A 16416-nucleotide genomic window follows, 5' to 3' on the forward strand; every position below is an offset into this window, starting at 1 on the left:
TACAGGGAATTGCACCATTTTTTAAAGTAACCATTAAACAACAACAACAACAAAGAGAGATTCCTACAGATTTACTGGTGTCAGTCTGAAAGGGATGAAATAAATGTGGAAGGGATAATGGGTTGGGGGAAAGCCATAAGAACACTTAAAGATGGAAGTAACAAGAGTGATACCATGAATGAACGCAGGGGCATTTGGGGGAAAAAATCCAAGCAGAATAGAAGGCATGCAAGATGGAGGAGAGTACCTCTGACCTGTGACCTCTGACCTGAATGTAATTTCCTGTTTTTCAATCAAACAGAACTGAGATAAAAAAGACAATATGTATGTCAAGTTTCTCAGATTTTTAGAGACACATCTACTATGGTTACAAAAGGATTTTTAAAAAATTATTCTAAGTGGTCCAACAAGGTTGTGTGCCAGTGGATCTACTTAATTTGGCTAATTTCTGTCTGGTTATTTCCTTCATCATTTTAAAGAAAAAAAATCTGTATTTCTCAAGCAAATACACTATATTTTCAAGCATTTCTAAAACAAGGCTGCTTTTTATTATTACATCCTTGAATGCACGATGCAGTTTCATCAATCGATATGCAAACTGGCTCAGAAATTGACAAGAGTGATTTCACTGTGACATTACAAGGCTGTAATAAACCAAATAGTGAAGCTAATTCTCAGCAACAGTGCTAGACACGCCTAAGATTCTTGGCCTGCTCTGGAACTGTTGGTTTTTGCATTTGACACTATTTGGGTAATGCTAAGCTTGTGCAATAAAAAAAATACATTTAAAATTATTCTTTTTTTTAAAATCACCTAGCGTATAAAGTAGTTGCGAATCATGCAGCCATTGCTATGTTTCTGCGGCTCGTTACTTAGCCTATGCCAGAACTATATCCTTCATGCAAATTTCATAGCTGGACATGCTTTTGAAAGGAATCTGAGCCTCGGGTGCTAGGCAGGGAGTTACGGGGAGACTGTCAAAGGTCAAGCAGGACTCAGAAAGATGAGGAAAGACTACCGACCAGCCATCTGTTTCTCCTTACTCCTTCTCTTTTTCTCCAGCCGCTTGAGTCTCTTCTCCTCTCGTCTCTTGGCTTCTTCTTCTTCCTGATGCTGACGACACTTATGGAAATTCTCCACCACAACTCCCACAAACATGTTGAGGACAAAGAAGGCAACAATCAGCAGGAAGGAGATGAAGTAGAGGAGCATCCAAGGGTTATAGTTCATGACTGGCTACAAGGCAGAGAAGAAAGCCATTAAAATTACAACCTAGGAGGGTACCGGGGACAAGGCTGTATGAATGTGCAAAGTAAGATTGGAACATCCTTTGTCCATGAAGATTGGGAGATACGGGGAGGAGCTGTACCCCTTACAGTTTTGTTTTGTTTTTTACAAAACTATCTCTTCTATTAACTTAATGCCGAACCACGTACCTGCTGATCCACTCCCACAGCATCCAATCCATCATACATGATGTCCACCCACCCATCTTTGGAGGCCAAAACAAACAGAGACATTAAGGCCTAGAAAGGCAAGAGGAAACACAGCATTACATTTAGGCCGGAAGAAAACAATTCCTTTCATGTGCCCATCTTCTACTCTGGTCTCCTATCTGCTCAAGTTTAAAATTGCATTTTAGCTTGTTATTTTACCTTGCTGATAAAAATAATGTGCTTTGATGCTGAATATCTCCCGCCTGCGAAAACCTATCAGTGTCAGACACTGGTCCAACAATGAGGGTTAATTCAAAAAATAGAGACAGCCAGCTCCATTTTCACCCTACAGGCTTCCCTCACTCTCTTCTAATTAGTTCCTGCCACGCTGCTAAAGTATGGATGATTTCCAGTGGACCCTGTAAATGAATGGAGATGTTAGCAGCCAATGTGGCGCCCTTCATATGATGTTGGGAATCAACTGCTTACTATTGACCATATTGACTATAAACTGAGTTATAGTCCAGAAACATTTGAAGTGTATCACTTAGGCAAGCATTAGGTTGTGCTGGGTACAGGGTGTCAAATTTTCTAATATGAGGCTTTTTGATAGACATATGTAGTATGATGTGTAATGGTCCAAGAAGGTGCGAGCCCTTGTCTTAATTCAGAAAGGAACTTGTGCAGACTTACGAACGCTAAAATGGGGGATTTTAAGTGCACATTTTGCGTCTAGGAAATGTGTCATTTGCCACGGTAGCTGCAAAATCGGCAAGAACACTTAGAATCAGGGAAATAAAGGAGCAAAGAAGCAGATTACCATTCCATTAATACCTGGCCGAGATTATCAAAATTATACTTGTGCCGGACCCATTTGTAGCTGGCTTCTGCACAGTCCGACCTGTTGGTAATGTTCCTTGTGTCTTCCCCTTGGCAGACAAAAAACTTCCCTTTGAACAACTGTGAAAACCAAGAGATGGCAAAATAATTAGCAAATGTGACTTTACAATGCCCGGTCACTGAGATATGTCTGGAGGCTTTTGTCTGGGTGCCCCCAACTTCAGACACTTGGCATGTGGTCATCAGGGACAGGTCTTACCTGCCCCATTTAAGCCCTGAGGTCTGGCACCAGGCCCCCAATGTTTTATTGACACCATCTTTTAGTGAATGGTGCTTTGGTCCTGCTGTTTTTATTTATTTTTATTTGCAGTTTTATGCTGCTGTTTTAATTGATTTAATTGGTTTTCCTTCTATTTGTGAGCTGCCCTCTGAATAATTAAAAGCTGGGACATTTAAATAAAAACCAACAAAAAGGCCCCCAAATCACCACCCAGGGAGCAGCAGATAATGGAGCCAGCTCCAAACAGGCCTGACATCTGCATCTGTGCTGGCATGGACATGCCAGGGAACACCAGGGCTGAAGCTAGTCACTACAGCATCCTTCCTTCTTATTTTTAACAAAATATTTTATAGTTAGGAGGTGGCAAGTCAAGCATGTACTTGGTTACAGATGTTCATTTTATTACTCATTCCTTAAAGATATATTATCCTTTTCTAGAAGAAACGATGCTTTCCCCCAAGTAAATGTGTTTAGCATGAAGCAGCAAAAGCAAACCCCATTTTATTTCTGTAGCCATGATGGTACCATAAAAATGCAAAACTGCACAAGCTCAGAGTATTTCTTTTACCAGGGCTAGCAAACAGGTTTTTCTTTGACTTTGCTCTAACATATTAGCAATGGAAAAGCAGTTACAAAGCATGGAATTGCCGTGGTGAGAAGAGAAATGTCAACTGTGTGCTTCACAACTAAATGACCATCGCCCTATAAGACTGTGAAGTCCAGGGTCTAGAGTTACTTAAGGGTCACCACTGACCGAGTGCTGCAGGAAGAAGTCATCAGGATACATGTGAAAATGTCTTCACAATAACATTCAAAGTTTTAGGAACTGATAGAGGGAAAAGCTAATTATTCAGCATGATTTTTAAGAGTTGGCTTGACGGACTTGGAAGGAGCAAGCCACCAAATCTTCTTCTTCAAGGGTACTTGGTTGATGGTGGACTACCTCATGATTTCTGCCCATACACAAAATATTGTACCACGTCCAGAATATCTTACTCTCTTTGACAGGGACTGTACAACCCAAACAACCTGAATGGTGCAAACAAGGCTGCAAATAACTGCCAGTGGTACCCACACTTTTTATTTGTTTATTATAAATATTTATCTCCCATATTTCCATGAGACATGCCCAAGGCTAATTTTTGCTACAGAATGTGACTCACTGCAGTTCGGCCTCAATGTACAGGAAGCCTGTAGTATACACAAGCTCATAAACAATTGCCCCCAATCCAGTGAAGATTAAGAGCCATGCGTAATTGGAAGCTTCCACATGAGTGGCTGCTCCTAACTGGAAAGAAATTTCACCTTTCCAATGCATGTTATACATAATTACCTGGGATCATCCAGCAGTCGGGGCCCTATAAATATCCAAGTAGCACTATAATGTCAATGGTAATTGTGCTGAGCACCTGTTCAGGAAAGGGAGGTGGCTAGAGTTGGCCTCCTGTCAATCTGCCTCATCACCAAACAACAACAAACCTTCTTTTGCAAGGCACAACCCTGGTGTCTGTGTATGTCTACTGCTAAATCCGGCCCTGGCTATCATTTCCTCACAGTTCTGACAACTTCTGAATTGCTGCTTGGAAATACATTTCCTACCTTGGATTATTATTTAGGTTACAAGACAGTATTTGCTTGCTTTTATCCAGTACCAGGGTCCATTTACCCTGCTGACTTCACAGTTATGCCCTTTCATGCTCCTGAAATCACCTTTGGTCTACACATGCATTTGATCAGACAAAGACATTATTCAGACTACTAGAGGGAGGACTTTTGCACAGACCTTTGCTAGTTAAATCATATACATGGATAAAGAAATCAGCTCCTTTTCTAGACCCCAGTTGATTCTATACCTCTGCCTGTAAGTAGAATGAAGGAAAGGCCTCCCATCATCACATTTATTCATTAAATCTGTATCCTGCCCTTCCTCCCAAAGGAGTCCAACATTTTCTGTGAGATCTCACTCACTCTGTCTAGGACTGCCAGATAAGGGACAGGTGTTCCACATCTGTTAAAGTGACAGAAGAATTTTGAAAGGTGCCACTTCTCCTGCTTGTGCATTCACAGTGGTCGAAATTCTGTGGTGCACACAACCCTTGAAGCACAGGCCTCACACTGTATTGTGAATCTGGTGACCCGAGGCATTGACTTCAACAGCGTCAGATACAATTACCAACAGGGTGAAAGGTATCAAAACCCCAGATGATTAATATTGTCGCTTTTTCAATGGCAAACAGGAAGCAGCAGAGCGTGACAACTACTATGATGGATGTCAGTGCAGCGGCCTGCATCAGGCTAGGTTGAGACATTTGCACTGTTTTATTGAGTGACAAAAGTTATTGGCATTATCATGCTTTGCTTCCCTATGGCATGGTTCGTTTCCCACTGGACTCTTTAAACATCACCTCTTTATTTGAACTCAAAAAGTGATGCCAAGCGTTTAGGGCTCTGTTTGAGCAAGCCAAACAATAGAGATCAATGGAAACCCATATATTTCATAGGTGGTGACATTTAATCTTTTTTTTTTTTAACCTAAGAGTACTATACTTGGGGGGTAGAAGTGGTGAAAAGCACAACACTGGATGCATACCAAAGGTTGATGATTTCCCCCAATACAGCATTTTCTGAAAGGCTTAGGGCCTAGGGGATCAAGCTACACCCTGTACTTTCCATTATTATATTTGATCACCTCTGTCTCCATGACAGGTTAGTTACTAGTGCCTACTCTACAGCAGTTGAAGCAAATATTGGGAACTGCAGCAAGCAAATATGGGGCATTGCAACCAGCACATTAGGGAAGAGATCAAAACAAGATTACTAAATCAGATTTCTGTATTTGGAAAGTGGAAGACTGAAGAGATAAAACTTTCGGTAAACGCTCAGGATGACTTCCAAAAAAAATTAAAAAATAAAAATAAGACGTTTTATAGTTATAGTGATATAATACATATTCCAACCTATACATCAAGGCATAGCTCTATAAATAAAATATGAAGAGAACAAATGGGACCACTGGATATTACTAAGCCATTATAAACTGTGCAATTGATTAAGAAACAAATCACTTGCAATACTACATTAAAGCTGCTAAATGTATCTTGGAGAGGCTTAGTAGGTTTTCATTCAATGTTTGGGTTGGAAGGAATTTCCATTTGTATTCTACTGGTTAGTGGCCTGATTCCCCGCCCCCAATAGTGTGTAGAGACTTGTTTGTCTGAGAGCTGCTTCACAAGTTCTGTAGCAGGGAGCTTACAGGCCAAGGAAACAGAACCTCAGGCCCAGGGACCAAATGTGGGCTCTGTTTGGACCTTGGGGTTCCCCCCAACCCATGCACCCTGTCACCAGTCTCATCATGGAGTGTTTCTGCCTGTCTAGAATGAACCCTTGGACTCTGACTATGCCTCTTGGCTGGATGGAGGACACAGACTAGACAAGAGGCAAAATTCACATGTATTGTTCTGCACACTTTGTCTCTGCCCATTGGCATGTGGGCCCCTGGAAGGCTGCGCAGAAGGGAATGCAAGCCCTCAGGCTCTGAAAAAGGGTCACCGTCCATTATAGGCAACTAGCCCCTCCCTCCAAATGTATGCGCTACTGTGATGCTGAAAACACACTTTTGTTTAATGAAAGTCACGTACTGCGGAATGCACAAAAAATATACAGTTCCTACAAAAGAGACACAAAACAGTTTTGCAGCTAAAATCAAATATTTTGACTGCATTTCTAGAAAAAAGTAATTTGTGAAACAGCTCTGAAACACATGGACTTATTATTTGTTCTATAAGCACTTGAGGAGTCTTGCACCTTTCCAGAGGCATATATGGTTGTGAGGCTCTGAAGGTCTCCAATTCCATGCAGTGAATTTGAGCACATGGACCATCTAGTCTATTCTACTTTCAATGAATCCTGTGCAAAGCCTACCTGGACCCCCAAGATGCCAAAAATGATGAAGAAAGCACAGCAGATGACAACAATGTTTCCAATGGGTTTTAGGGATGACATCAAGGTTTCCACCACCAGCTTCAGCCCTTGTGCTCGGCTAATGACCCTGAAAGACAAAACTAGCATGTTAATAGCATCCTAACAACATATCTTTCTTCATTCAAAGGGAGTGGGGAAAAGGCAAGTTGAAGTAGCAGCTAGCTCAAATACAGGAACTTTAAAGAAATAAAATGACTCCAATCTGAAAAGGTAAAATGGAACTGAAAATGTGCATTTGGGAGAGCACTTGTGTGATCTGAATGAGACACAAAGAGAATTACAGGATTTTTGTGCTTTTACACAACACACTTATCCCATAGAGATATAAACACAGCAGCATAAATGGGACATCTGAACAGTATTGTCATTTTACAATGACCAATTTGTGGCATTTCACCTTAAAACATCTATGTATTTTTGCCATGCTTTCTTCCACACTGCTGTAATAAACCCTGTGCTTTATACGATTGTAATGGCCGCTTACCGTCTTGCAGGAGAGCGGCGGATGTGGCCTAACGCGGTGCCTCCTCTCCCCCCCGGACATGCAGCCCCTTTTTAGATTGTTTCCCTGTCCCCTCTGGCCACTGCGAAAGCTCATGGGTTCCCACCTAACCTGTCCTTCAAATGAGCCAATCCGCAGCGGCCCGGGGAGGGATGGCCATCTACTTAGCCTGGCTGACCACTCAGCACAGCATCCAGTTGGCCATGATTGTCACCCACCCTTCCCCTCCCTTCATTAATAGTTGATTACTGCTCTAACCATTTCTTTTCAGCTAGCTGAGCTTTGCTGTGGTCTTTTGGCGGTTGCTGTATTCGGAGCTGGGAAGCAATTTCCCCTGCTCGGCAGGTTTCATTTTTCCCATAGCACAACTTTGGCAGTTTAGGCCTTGGGCAGAATCCTATAGTCTTTCATCCAATTGGGGTGTGGTGAAGTGGTGACTCATCCACCCCCTGTTCCCTGGGGTGGCGTTAACAGGGTACCCCGTTAGACGGGTCTAGAAGGAAGTCTCTGTCCAAAGAGCAAAGTGTGTAGGGCTAGCAGGCCATAGAGCTTCCCTTAGCGTTTGGGGGCCATTTGCGTAAACCTGCGTTTTGCGATGGATCTACCCCCAAATAGACCCTGTCTTGCCTCAGTTCCTGAGCAAGGGGGGCAGGGCTGAGAGGGATACACACCCAGTGCCTATGCCAAAGCTTCCTACATCTGAAATCAATAAAGTTGTAGCTGTTTAAAGCTCAGACGATTGTTGTGTCCATTCATTTTACCACTCAGCAGCTAGGCGCACCAGGAGAGTGGACTCTGTGGCTGAGCGCACAACCAGTCTTCCAAACAGCCACAGAAATGTGAAGCTAGATGTAAAGAAAGAGCTGTGGCTGAATTTGGGTTATCACTGAATATGGGGATGCATCTTTGCTACCACAATGATTAAAAAAAATATTACAACAATGAATGAGATGGGTATTCTGAAGCAACTGACAGCTTAGGATTCTCAGAGTACCCATGGGATAATTTTTGAGAGAGAGCTTTCAAGATGCCTTTAGCTTGACTATTTAAATGCACTGTAATGGAGAAAGGACGTAAGTTATCAAGAGCTGTGACTGCAACATACATTCTTCCCCTTATGCCCCCTGATGACCAGAACAGCTGACCAAAACTCCAGTTTCTGCAAAAGATGAGGAAAAGTCTATGGTATAATGATGCCAATTAAGAGCATTGGCCTACAGATTCTGGTATCAGACAATTGAGATACTGCCCTGAGATCTTGTGATGAAGGGAGGTACAGTGGTACCTCAGGTTAAGTACTTAATTCGTTCCGGAGGTCCGTACTTAACTTGAAACTGTTCTTAACCTGAAGCACCACTTTAGCTAATGGGGCCTCCTGCTGCTGCCGCGCCGCCGGAGCACAATTTCTGTTCTCATCCTGAAGCAAAGTTCTTAACCTGAAGCACTATTTCTGGGTTAGTGGAGTCTGTAACCTGAAGCGTATGTAACCTGAAGCGTATGTAACCCGAGGTACCACTGTATATAAATCTAATAAAAATAAATAAAATAGATTTATTTGTGTGTGTGCTGAATTCAGTTGCCTGTGATGTATCCTGTCAACATGTCTTTAATTTTGCTCAACTTTTAAAAATACAGCAGTAGCCTCAGTAGTGCTTCCCTGGAAACCCCATGCTCCTTGGCTGAGAAATTAAACTGTATCCCGTTTGACCTCACGGGTAACAATCTAAGCTCCTGTAAACAGAGTCTGGCACTTTATAACCCGACATCATTCTTCAGATGTAGGCCCTTGGACAATGGTTCACTTCTGCAAGAAGTTTGAATGTATAGTTTTAATCTAACTCACTGTCACTTGTGGCCTTATTTCCTGACTGGGATTTCTGAACATTGCTACCCATTTGGAGAAAATCTCTATGTATTCTGCTCTTCAGCAAAGCTTCAGCAGTTTGTATTTTTTTCTGAATACACTGTTATCATTCACATTCTCAAGGTAAAAAGCAAAGATATTTACTTATATTTCTGCTGGTTCCACCAGAAAGGTATCCTTAAATTGATTCAGTGGGGAAATTTTCTCTTTTTTTGGCCAGCTATAGACAGGGCCAAATCCAGAAGGGGATGGGGCCAAGACCACACACACCAATTAATCTACACAATCCTCCCACTTCACACATCTCTACACCAACACACACACACTCATTTACTCACATCCATTTATCCCCACACTCCCTCCTCTCATACAAATCTCTTGCGTTTCCTTTGCTGTGCGTGTTACAATCTGTTTCTGCACCACCAGCTTGTCCCTGTCCTCTGTTTCACACAGAAGTAGCCAAGAAGGAGAAATGGGCTTTGGAAGGAGTGGGGCTGCAGGAGAGACCAACCAGCTGCATGGGGGGGCGGGCTGGCAGGCCATGCTTGGATTGTGCACCAAAGATTCCCCACCCCAATTTTAATAGATCCACTTTATTTCTTGCAGATTTGTAGCATGACACTGTCCCTGAAAAAGTGACAGCACCATTATAAATGCACAGTTGGCTTTATGATTTTCAGGGGCCCTGGGTAAGAGACCATCAGTAAGCCCTGTTAGGCACTGAGCCATAGAGTGTGGAATTTATAAATGGAGAGCACCCCAGAATAATCTAATCAAATTCCTGGAATAAGTGTCATCCCCACAAATTTCTCTGGAGCATAAAAGTGCCTTAATACCAAATCAGGCATTGGCCCATTGGTCTGTAGGACTGCCATATACCTGAGATCTTCTTCACCACATGGAGTATATGCTATCCTAGCCCTTCACTCTCCAAAGAGCATAGTGGAATAACATATCTCCACAGGCTTCACCTTCCACATCTGTGCAGAGCAACTAAAAGTCAGCTTATCATTCTCCATGTGGATGACCTTTAATTCTTATAGAACCCCCTCTTTTCTGCTGAAAAAGAGGTACAAAAGCTTTAAGAAAATAGTTGTCTTTTATAAGTAGCTTTAAATTCTATATCCAATGATAACAGCAATTCCCTGTGTTAGGTTTTGTTTTGTTTGTTCATAACACCGTTGCTTAAAATCCTTTTGCTCTTGACTTTCCTACCTCCATTCTGTCATATACATTCCAACTTCCCTGAGTTGAAACTCACTCAGGAAGCCTTGATTGGGACTTTGCACAACTACCACACTAATCAGTGACCTTCAGTGATACAGCGTCACTCCTGAATACGGCACAAAATTCCATAACTGCGAATTAGAGTATACTGCTGCAATTGGAGAGAGTGAGCAAGCAATCGATACGTGAGACAGATGCAAGCAGGAAAACAAAGCAGCTAGAATTACTGCACTGCCTTACCAAGGACAAGTCTTACCAAGGGCAGAACTTTACCAAGAGAATTAAGAAGAAGCTTGCTTGCCTTATGTTAGCTACCAAGTCCTTAAGCAATGTCCCCCTAAAAAAAATTTGATCAAAGCAGCTTGCCATGCTTAACAAGTTGGGAGTAAAGTCTTAAGAATGGATGTGGACATACAGAGTGAACAGTAGTTAATACAAGTACTCTGTTTTACTATTTAGTGGACACTGCATTTGTAAACGAACATAAACTGTCCTTTGTGGGTGTACTCTAAAACAAGTGTAGAGTGAATGTTGTAAAAGCATGGCTCTGAAGCCTTGCTGGAAGTTTTAGTGAACATTTTTCTTTGGTCTCATTAAGTGCATCCAAGAAGACCCACTTGCCACCCTTGCACAGTCCACCCAAAATGCATGAAAACCACCTGGACATGAAAAAATTAGAATATCATATTGTGCTTTCCTTCATTTTCTCCCAAGGCTGCTTCCCATATTTTGAGTGCATTCCAAAAGTGTTCACTGTGAGTGGGAAAAGCTTTCCTGCAGATATAGCCTGCCCTTTATCCTCCAAAGCAACCATCCTAGTCCTCAGCTTAGTGAGCTCTGCACAGGCAGCTCCCATCCATGTAGGCAGCTCCACTTTCAAGATCAGCAATAAACTAGCATTCCTGCCTATTTATTTTAGTTACTTTATACCATGCAGTTCAAAGAAACTTCCCAGGAGCAGATTATAATCAAAACAGAAATAAAATAATACTATAGAAAAGAATAACAGGTATACAATAAAAACAAGAACAGAAGCTAAAAGAGCAGGTTACAGAACAGTATAAATACCAAACACTCGAAATAAAACCCAGTTAAAATGCCTGGGAGTATAAAAATGATGCCAGTAGGTACCAGGCAAGTTTTTGTTTTTTCCCCTGGAGAGAGAATTCTACAACCAGGGCACCACCACCAAGCAGACCCTTTTCCTTGTCACCTCCCACTGAATCTGTGATGGCAGGGCCATCCAAAAGTGATGGCCTTCGAAAATGACCTTGACTGATAAAGAAGAATAAGATTCATCATGCAACTTGGACCTAAGCCATTAAGGGCTTTAGGAGTTAAGAACTTAACTGAACTCAGAACAAGACAAGGATCCAGTGCAATTAACGAAGCACTGGCATTTTGTGATCATTGCATCTGGTTCTAGTTAGCAATCTAGCAGCTGTATTTTGAACTAATGGTACTTTCCAAACTCTTTTCAAAGGCAGCCCCACATATAACGCATTACCAAAATCTAACCTGGAGGTTACCAAAACATGGATGACTGAGGCTCAGCTATCTCTATCCAGAAAGGATCAGAGTTGGCATGCCAGCTGCATCTGGTAGAAGGCATTCAATGTGACTGTGGTCAACTGTGCCTCCAGTGACAAAGCAGGATCTAGGCGCAACCCATACATTCCTCCTATAGTGGGAGTGCCACCCTACCTGGACAAGAGTCACTATCTTTGGAGTAATGGGCAGCATCACACTTGAACACTAGCTTAGAGCTGGGACTGAAAGTCTCCCCCCTCCCATTCTATCCTTAGCTCAAGGATGGGGAAATGGTGGACATCCATATGTTGTAGGACTCCAACCACTTGCTATGTTGGCTAGGACTCATGGGAGTTGAACAACATCCAGAGAACCAAAGGTTTCCCATTCCTGCCTAAATCAGCTAAGTCCACAACTAATTGGTACTCCATATATAAAAGCAGCCCTGACCCAGACAATGTTGCAGCAATTGTTCTTAATCCTTCACTAGGGTTCTCTCCCTTTTCCTTCAGGTATTTTACCTTACAAGGCCCTCCAGGCTGTGCTCTTCCTATTTTCCTTTGTCCTCCCCTTACTGTCCCAGTGGTTGAGGGCTGCACTCTCCTTTGCCAGCCCTTTGCTTCCAGGTCTTATTAGAGTAGCTCCTGTTGAGGGTCTTCATTTCATGTCTCCCTCTGAGACATGAAATGTCTCCTTCCTCCTCTTCTCACCTTTTTTATATTAAAAAAACCCTATTTGTCACACTCACCTCTGATATGCCTACTAATTTTTAGCTGGAGCCAATCACAAGTCAGTCTTCAATCACCAGAGTACTCCTGCTAATAAAATTAGTCATGCTTAACGCTAGGCGTGATCTGTAGTGTTCTAGTGAACTATTTAAAGCAGGTATGTCCCTAAACGCTGGAAGCAGGAAACTACAACACAGATCTTATTGCTCGCCACTGCCTCTCACTAAATCCCCGTGTACAATAATAGAAATATCACTTTCCAATCTCCATTATTTTCCCCGAGCAATTAGAACAAGAATTTACACAGACGACTGCTTTTGCTTTTTGTTAATAATAGAATGTTGTATTCTCTTCATTTTTAAAAAAAGGAAGCAGATGGATGATCTTTATATAACTCCTCCAGCAAATAAACATACACATACATACACATACAGCGAATGGATTGCTTTCTGCAAGCCTAGTCCAGGTAGAGGTTAATATGGAAGTGCGTGTGGCCGTGGTGTGATGGCCACCAAGGATGTGAGCCATGTGTGCCCTGCCACATGGCAAACCTTGTGTAAAGCCTTGGACACATAGTTCCTGGCCAACAAAGCTTGCACAACCTCCAAGGCTTTGCTGGCGCGGTTAAAACTGGCTTGAATCACAAGGGCAGCGCTTCACACAAACAACATACCATGTGGAGAAGTGCCCATATGGTTTGCATCCGTTGCGGACACCACATCACAGAGTGCATGTATGAAGTGGCGCCTCTTTGGATAAAAAGGGAGGCGTGTTTGTCTAAGCTCTTTCCTTTTGGTAGCAAAGAGTACAGTTACACTTGGTGCTAGGGTGGGGGCAGATTTGGATGTGCACAGGCATGTTTTGATGAAAGATTTCTACAAGCCGGACAGGGATTCTTCTGTCATTCCCTTGGCTCCCCCCTCTTGTCTGCTTCACCATTTCCCCACCAGATCTATGTTCTTTTTTTCCGTTGGCGTGGGAAGGGTGTGTGTGTGCAAATTCCTTGAAGTAGACTATATAATGAAAAACAATCACATCCAAATGTTGCAATATGCATTATGTAAGTTGCACTATTTATTCCGGGCACCAAAACCACATTTGGATTACTTGGTGCAGAAACGTGCACAGCTTTGGCTTTAAAAACCTCTCTGTCGTTTCCTCCTCAGCTTCAATGCTAATGCAGTTCTCATGTCTTCAGGAAACAAAAATGTAAAGACTTTTACAGAATACAACTAATCCCTAATCACTGAAAGAGGGCAACATGTTTTTGCTTAAGGGCTCCAGGGACCCTTAATGGTAAAATCAGCAGGGCTTTTTGGCTCTAAATGAATAGTGTGGTGGATCAGAGACCACGGAGGTGGTAGGCAGGAACAGAAGCTCAGTGGTATCCAAGAGGTTGTGGGTGGGTGGGGGGCAGCAGCTGAGGCTGACTAGAGGTAGCACTAATATTTGGGAATGGGGATGCTGCATTTGTTGGCAAGTCCTTCAGGAATGTGATCTAGCTCTCCATGCAGAGAATCCATCCATTTCAGCTACCTGAGGCTGTAGTGAGAATGGTTTTAAGCTAGTGTCAAGTGCATGACAAATGAAGAAAATTGAAGTCAGGGCATGTGTTACTCCCCCTTCCAAAACGTACCTCCCCATCTAATCCCTGGAGTATTTCCCAGTTCTGCTAGCCTCAGCAGTCTCGATTCTTTCTGCTAAACTTGCACCATGCAGACAGCTCCATCCTAAACACCTGTCAGTCTCATATCTGCTGGAACACGTTTGCCAGCTTTAAGCCTACTAGTCCGATCAGAGCACTTGTCACAAAGTGAGGGAAATTCAGATTTGCCTTCAACACTCAGAGAAGTGTTAATATGATAGAAAAGAGCCACGAAAAATGACTTGTAGCGTAGTGTTATGAAGAGTGAATAATTCATACATCTATTTTGGAAGCCAAAGCCAGGACAGAATAGTATTCAACCCCCTCCCCCCCAATTATTCTGAATACATTTTAAATGTTGGTTTCTCTTGTATTTCATCCTGGCAATAGCAGCCAGGAAAAAAAAATTAGTTGCAAGTAATTCAGATTTACAAGGGGCTGGTGGATTACTACAATGTGTTATACATGGGGCTAACTGTGGAAACAGTCTGGAAAGTCAGCTGCTTCAATACAGGGCAGTGAGAATATTAATTATCACATCTGGACTTTAACATCTGCACTGGCTTCAAAATATTTCTGTGCCAAATTCAAGGTGCTAATATTATTCTTTAATCTCCTAAATGGCTTGGGGCCATGCTACTGGAAGGTTCACCTTTTTCTGCATATGCCTTAAGATCTTCATTAGAGGTTGTACTCTAGATGCCTCCACCAAATGAGATGTGTGGTTACTAAGGAGCGGGCCTTTTGCCTGATACCTACACTGTGGTCTTTCCAGCACCAGGTAAAGTTATTTTAATTTTGCAAAAAAAATAAAATAGTTTTTTTTAGTTATATGCATCTTAGGTATTTCACAATAATTATTCCGCCCCCCTAATGATTGGCTGTAGCTCAACAGTAGAGCATCTTCTTTGTATTTAGAATGTCCCATGCTCAATTCCCAGCATCTCTAGGTAGGGCTGGGTGAGGCCCCCTGCCTAAAACCCTGAAGAGCTTCTATCTGTCTGTGTAGACGACACTGAGCATGATGGACGAATAGATTCAGTAGGAAGTTCCCTATGATCTTGTATTGGCTGCACTGATATTGTTGTTAATACATAAAGGTAAAGGTAAAGGGACCCCTGACCATTAGGTCCAGTCGTGGCAGACTCTGGGGTTGTGGCGCTCATCTCGCTTTATTGGCCGAGGGAGCCGGCGTACAGCTTCCGGGTCATGTGGCCAGCATGACTAAGCCGCTTCTGGCGAACCAGAGCAGCGCATGGAAACACCGTTTACCTTCCCGCCGGAGCGATACCTATTTATCTACTTGCACTTTGACGTGCTTTTGAACTGCTAGGTTGGCAGGAGCAGGGACCGAGCAACGGGAGCTCCCCCCCCCCGTCGCGGGGATTCGAACCGCTGACCTTCTGATTGGCAAGTCCTAGGCTCTGTAGTTTAACCCACAGCGCCCCCCGTGTCCCTGTTAATACATACCCTGATGTTATTTTCTTGTGTCTTTATTTAACCGATTCATAACTTTTATAAACTGTACAGAACACTTTGTGGAAGGGTAGCATTAAAAAATAAATAAATCTAAATGAGTAGTTAATGCCACAGCACCTCGGAAAGTTATCTACAAACAACACTTGGAATTCCTTCTCTCTTCTTTTAAACGGGGTCTTTTCAGAGTGCTATAATGCAGGTTGTCAACAGACCTCAGTAAACAAGCACCTAATCATCCCTGGTCTCTCCAGGGAGAAGCATGCTAGTTGTAACAGCAGTCTTGATCACTCATCACTCATCTGTCCCCAAAAAACATTATTTCGGCAGAAGGAAAAACCCAAGATACCATATTACACTTTTGTTGAAGCAGCTGCACTGGCTGTTTGTATACCAGCAGGCAGGTTCACGGTGTTGTTACTTGTTTACACTGCCTAAACAACTTGGGACCCAGCTATTTGAGAGACCACTTCTTCCTTTACAACCCTGCTTGGCTACTACATTTGATGGTAGAGGACCCTAAGAGCTCCTACTTTTAGCCTTGCATCCACCACAGTGTGGCATTCACTACCATCTGATCTAAGGCATTATCCAACAAACTACTCTTTCAGGTGTATGCTAAAGATTATTATTATTATTAACTGGAGACTTGTCTGAAATTATTTTGTTTACAGTAAAACTGTCACAATTATTTACAACAATCACAGGGCAGTTGACAACATAAGGAAAGGACTATCAATTAAACAAAAAAGCCCAGATATTTGGTCATGTGTATCCACTGTGAGACAGACAGTTTCTTTTCATACAAATTCAATTTATTATTTAGCATGAGCAACAGACTGCTTTTGCCAAAGGTCACTGAACATAGCATCCTGAAGCAGTGTGCTGTGCCTCTAGCATCTCTGCT

General features: G+C 42.6%; 1 protein-coding gene across 15 annotated transcripts in view; it reads right to left on the bottom strand.

Moving 5' to 3' along the window:
- The window catches only part of CACNA1G (calcium voltage-gated channel subunit alpha1 G), a 324964-nt gene that overhangs the window by 45713 nt on the left and 262835 nt on the right, over positions 1-16416 (bottom strand). For 10 of the 15 annotated variants that reach the window (XM_053375763.1, XM_053375760.1, XM_053375759.1 and 7 more), the window contains 4 exons: positions 6478-6604; positions 2271-2396; positions 1437-1526; positions 1023-1236 (listed from right to left, as the gene is read on the bottom strand). In XM_053375763.1, the coding sequence (XP_053231738.1) occupies positions 1023-1236; positions 1437-1526; positions 2271-2396; positions 6478-6604 (557 nt within the window). The remainder of the gene's footprint in view (positions 1-1022; positions 1237-1436; positions 1527-2270; positions 2397-6477; positions 6605-16416) is intronic. The other 5 variants (XM_053375770.1, XM_053375762.1, XM_053375761.1 and 2 more) reach the window with 1 other exon arrangement.

Source organism: Podarcis raffonei, chromosome 2 (assembly GCF_027172205.1).
Source record: "Podarcis raffonei isolate rPodRaf1 chromosome 2, rPodRaf1.pri, whole genome shotgun sequence".
NCBI classification, from domain to species: domain Eukaryota; kingdom Metazoa; phylum Chordata; class Lepidosauria; order Squamata; family Lacertidae; genus Podarcis; species Podarcis raffonei.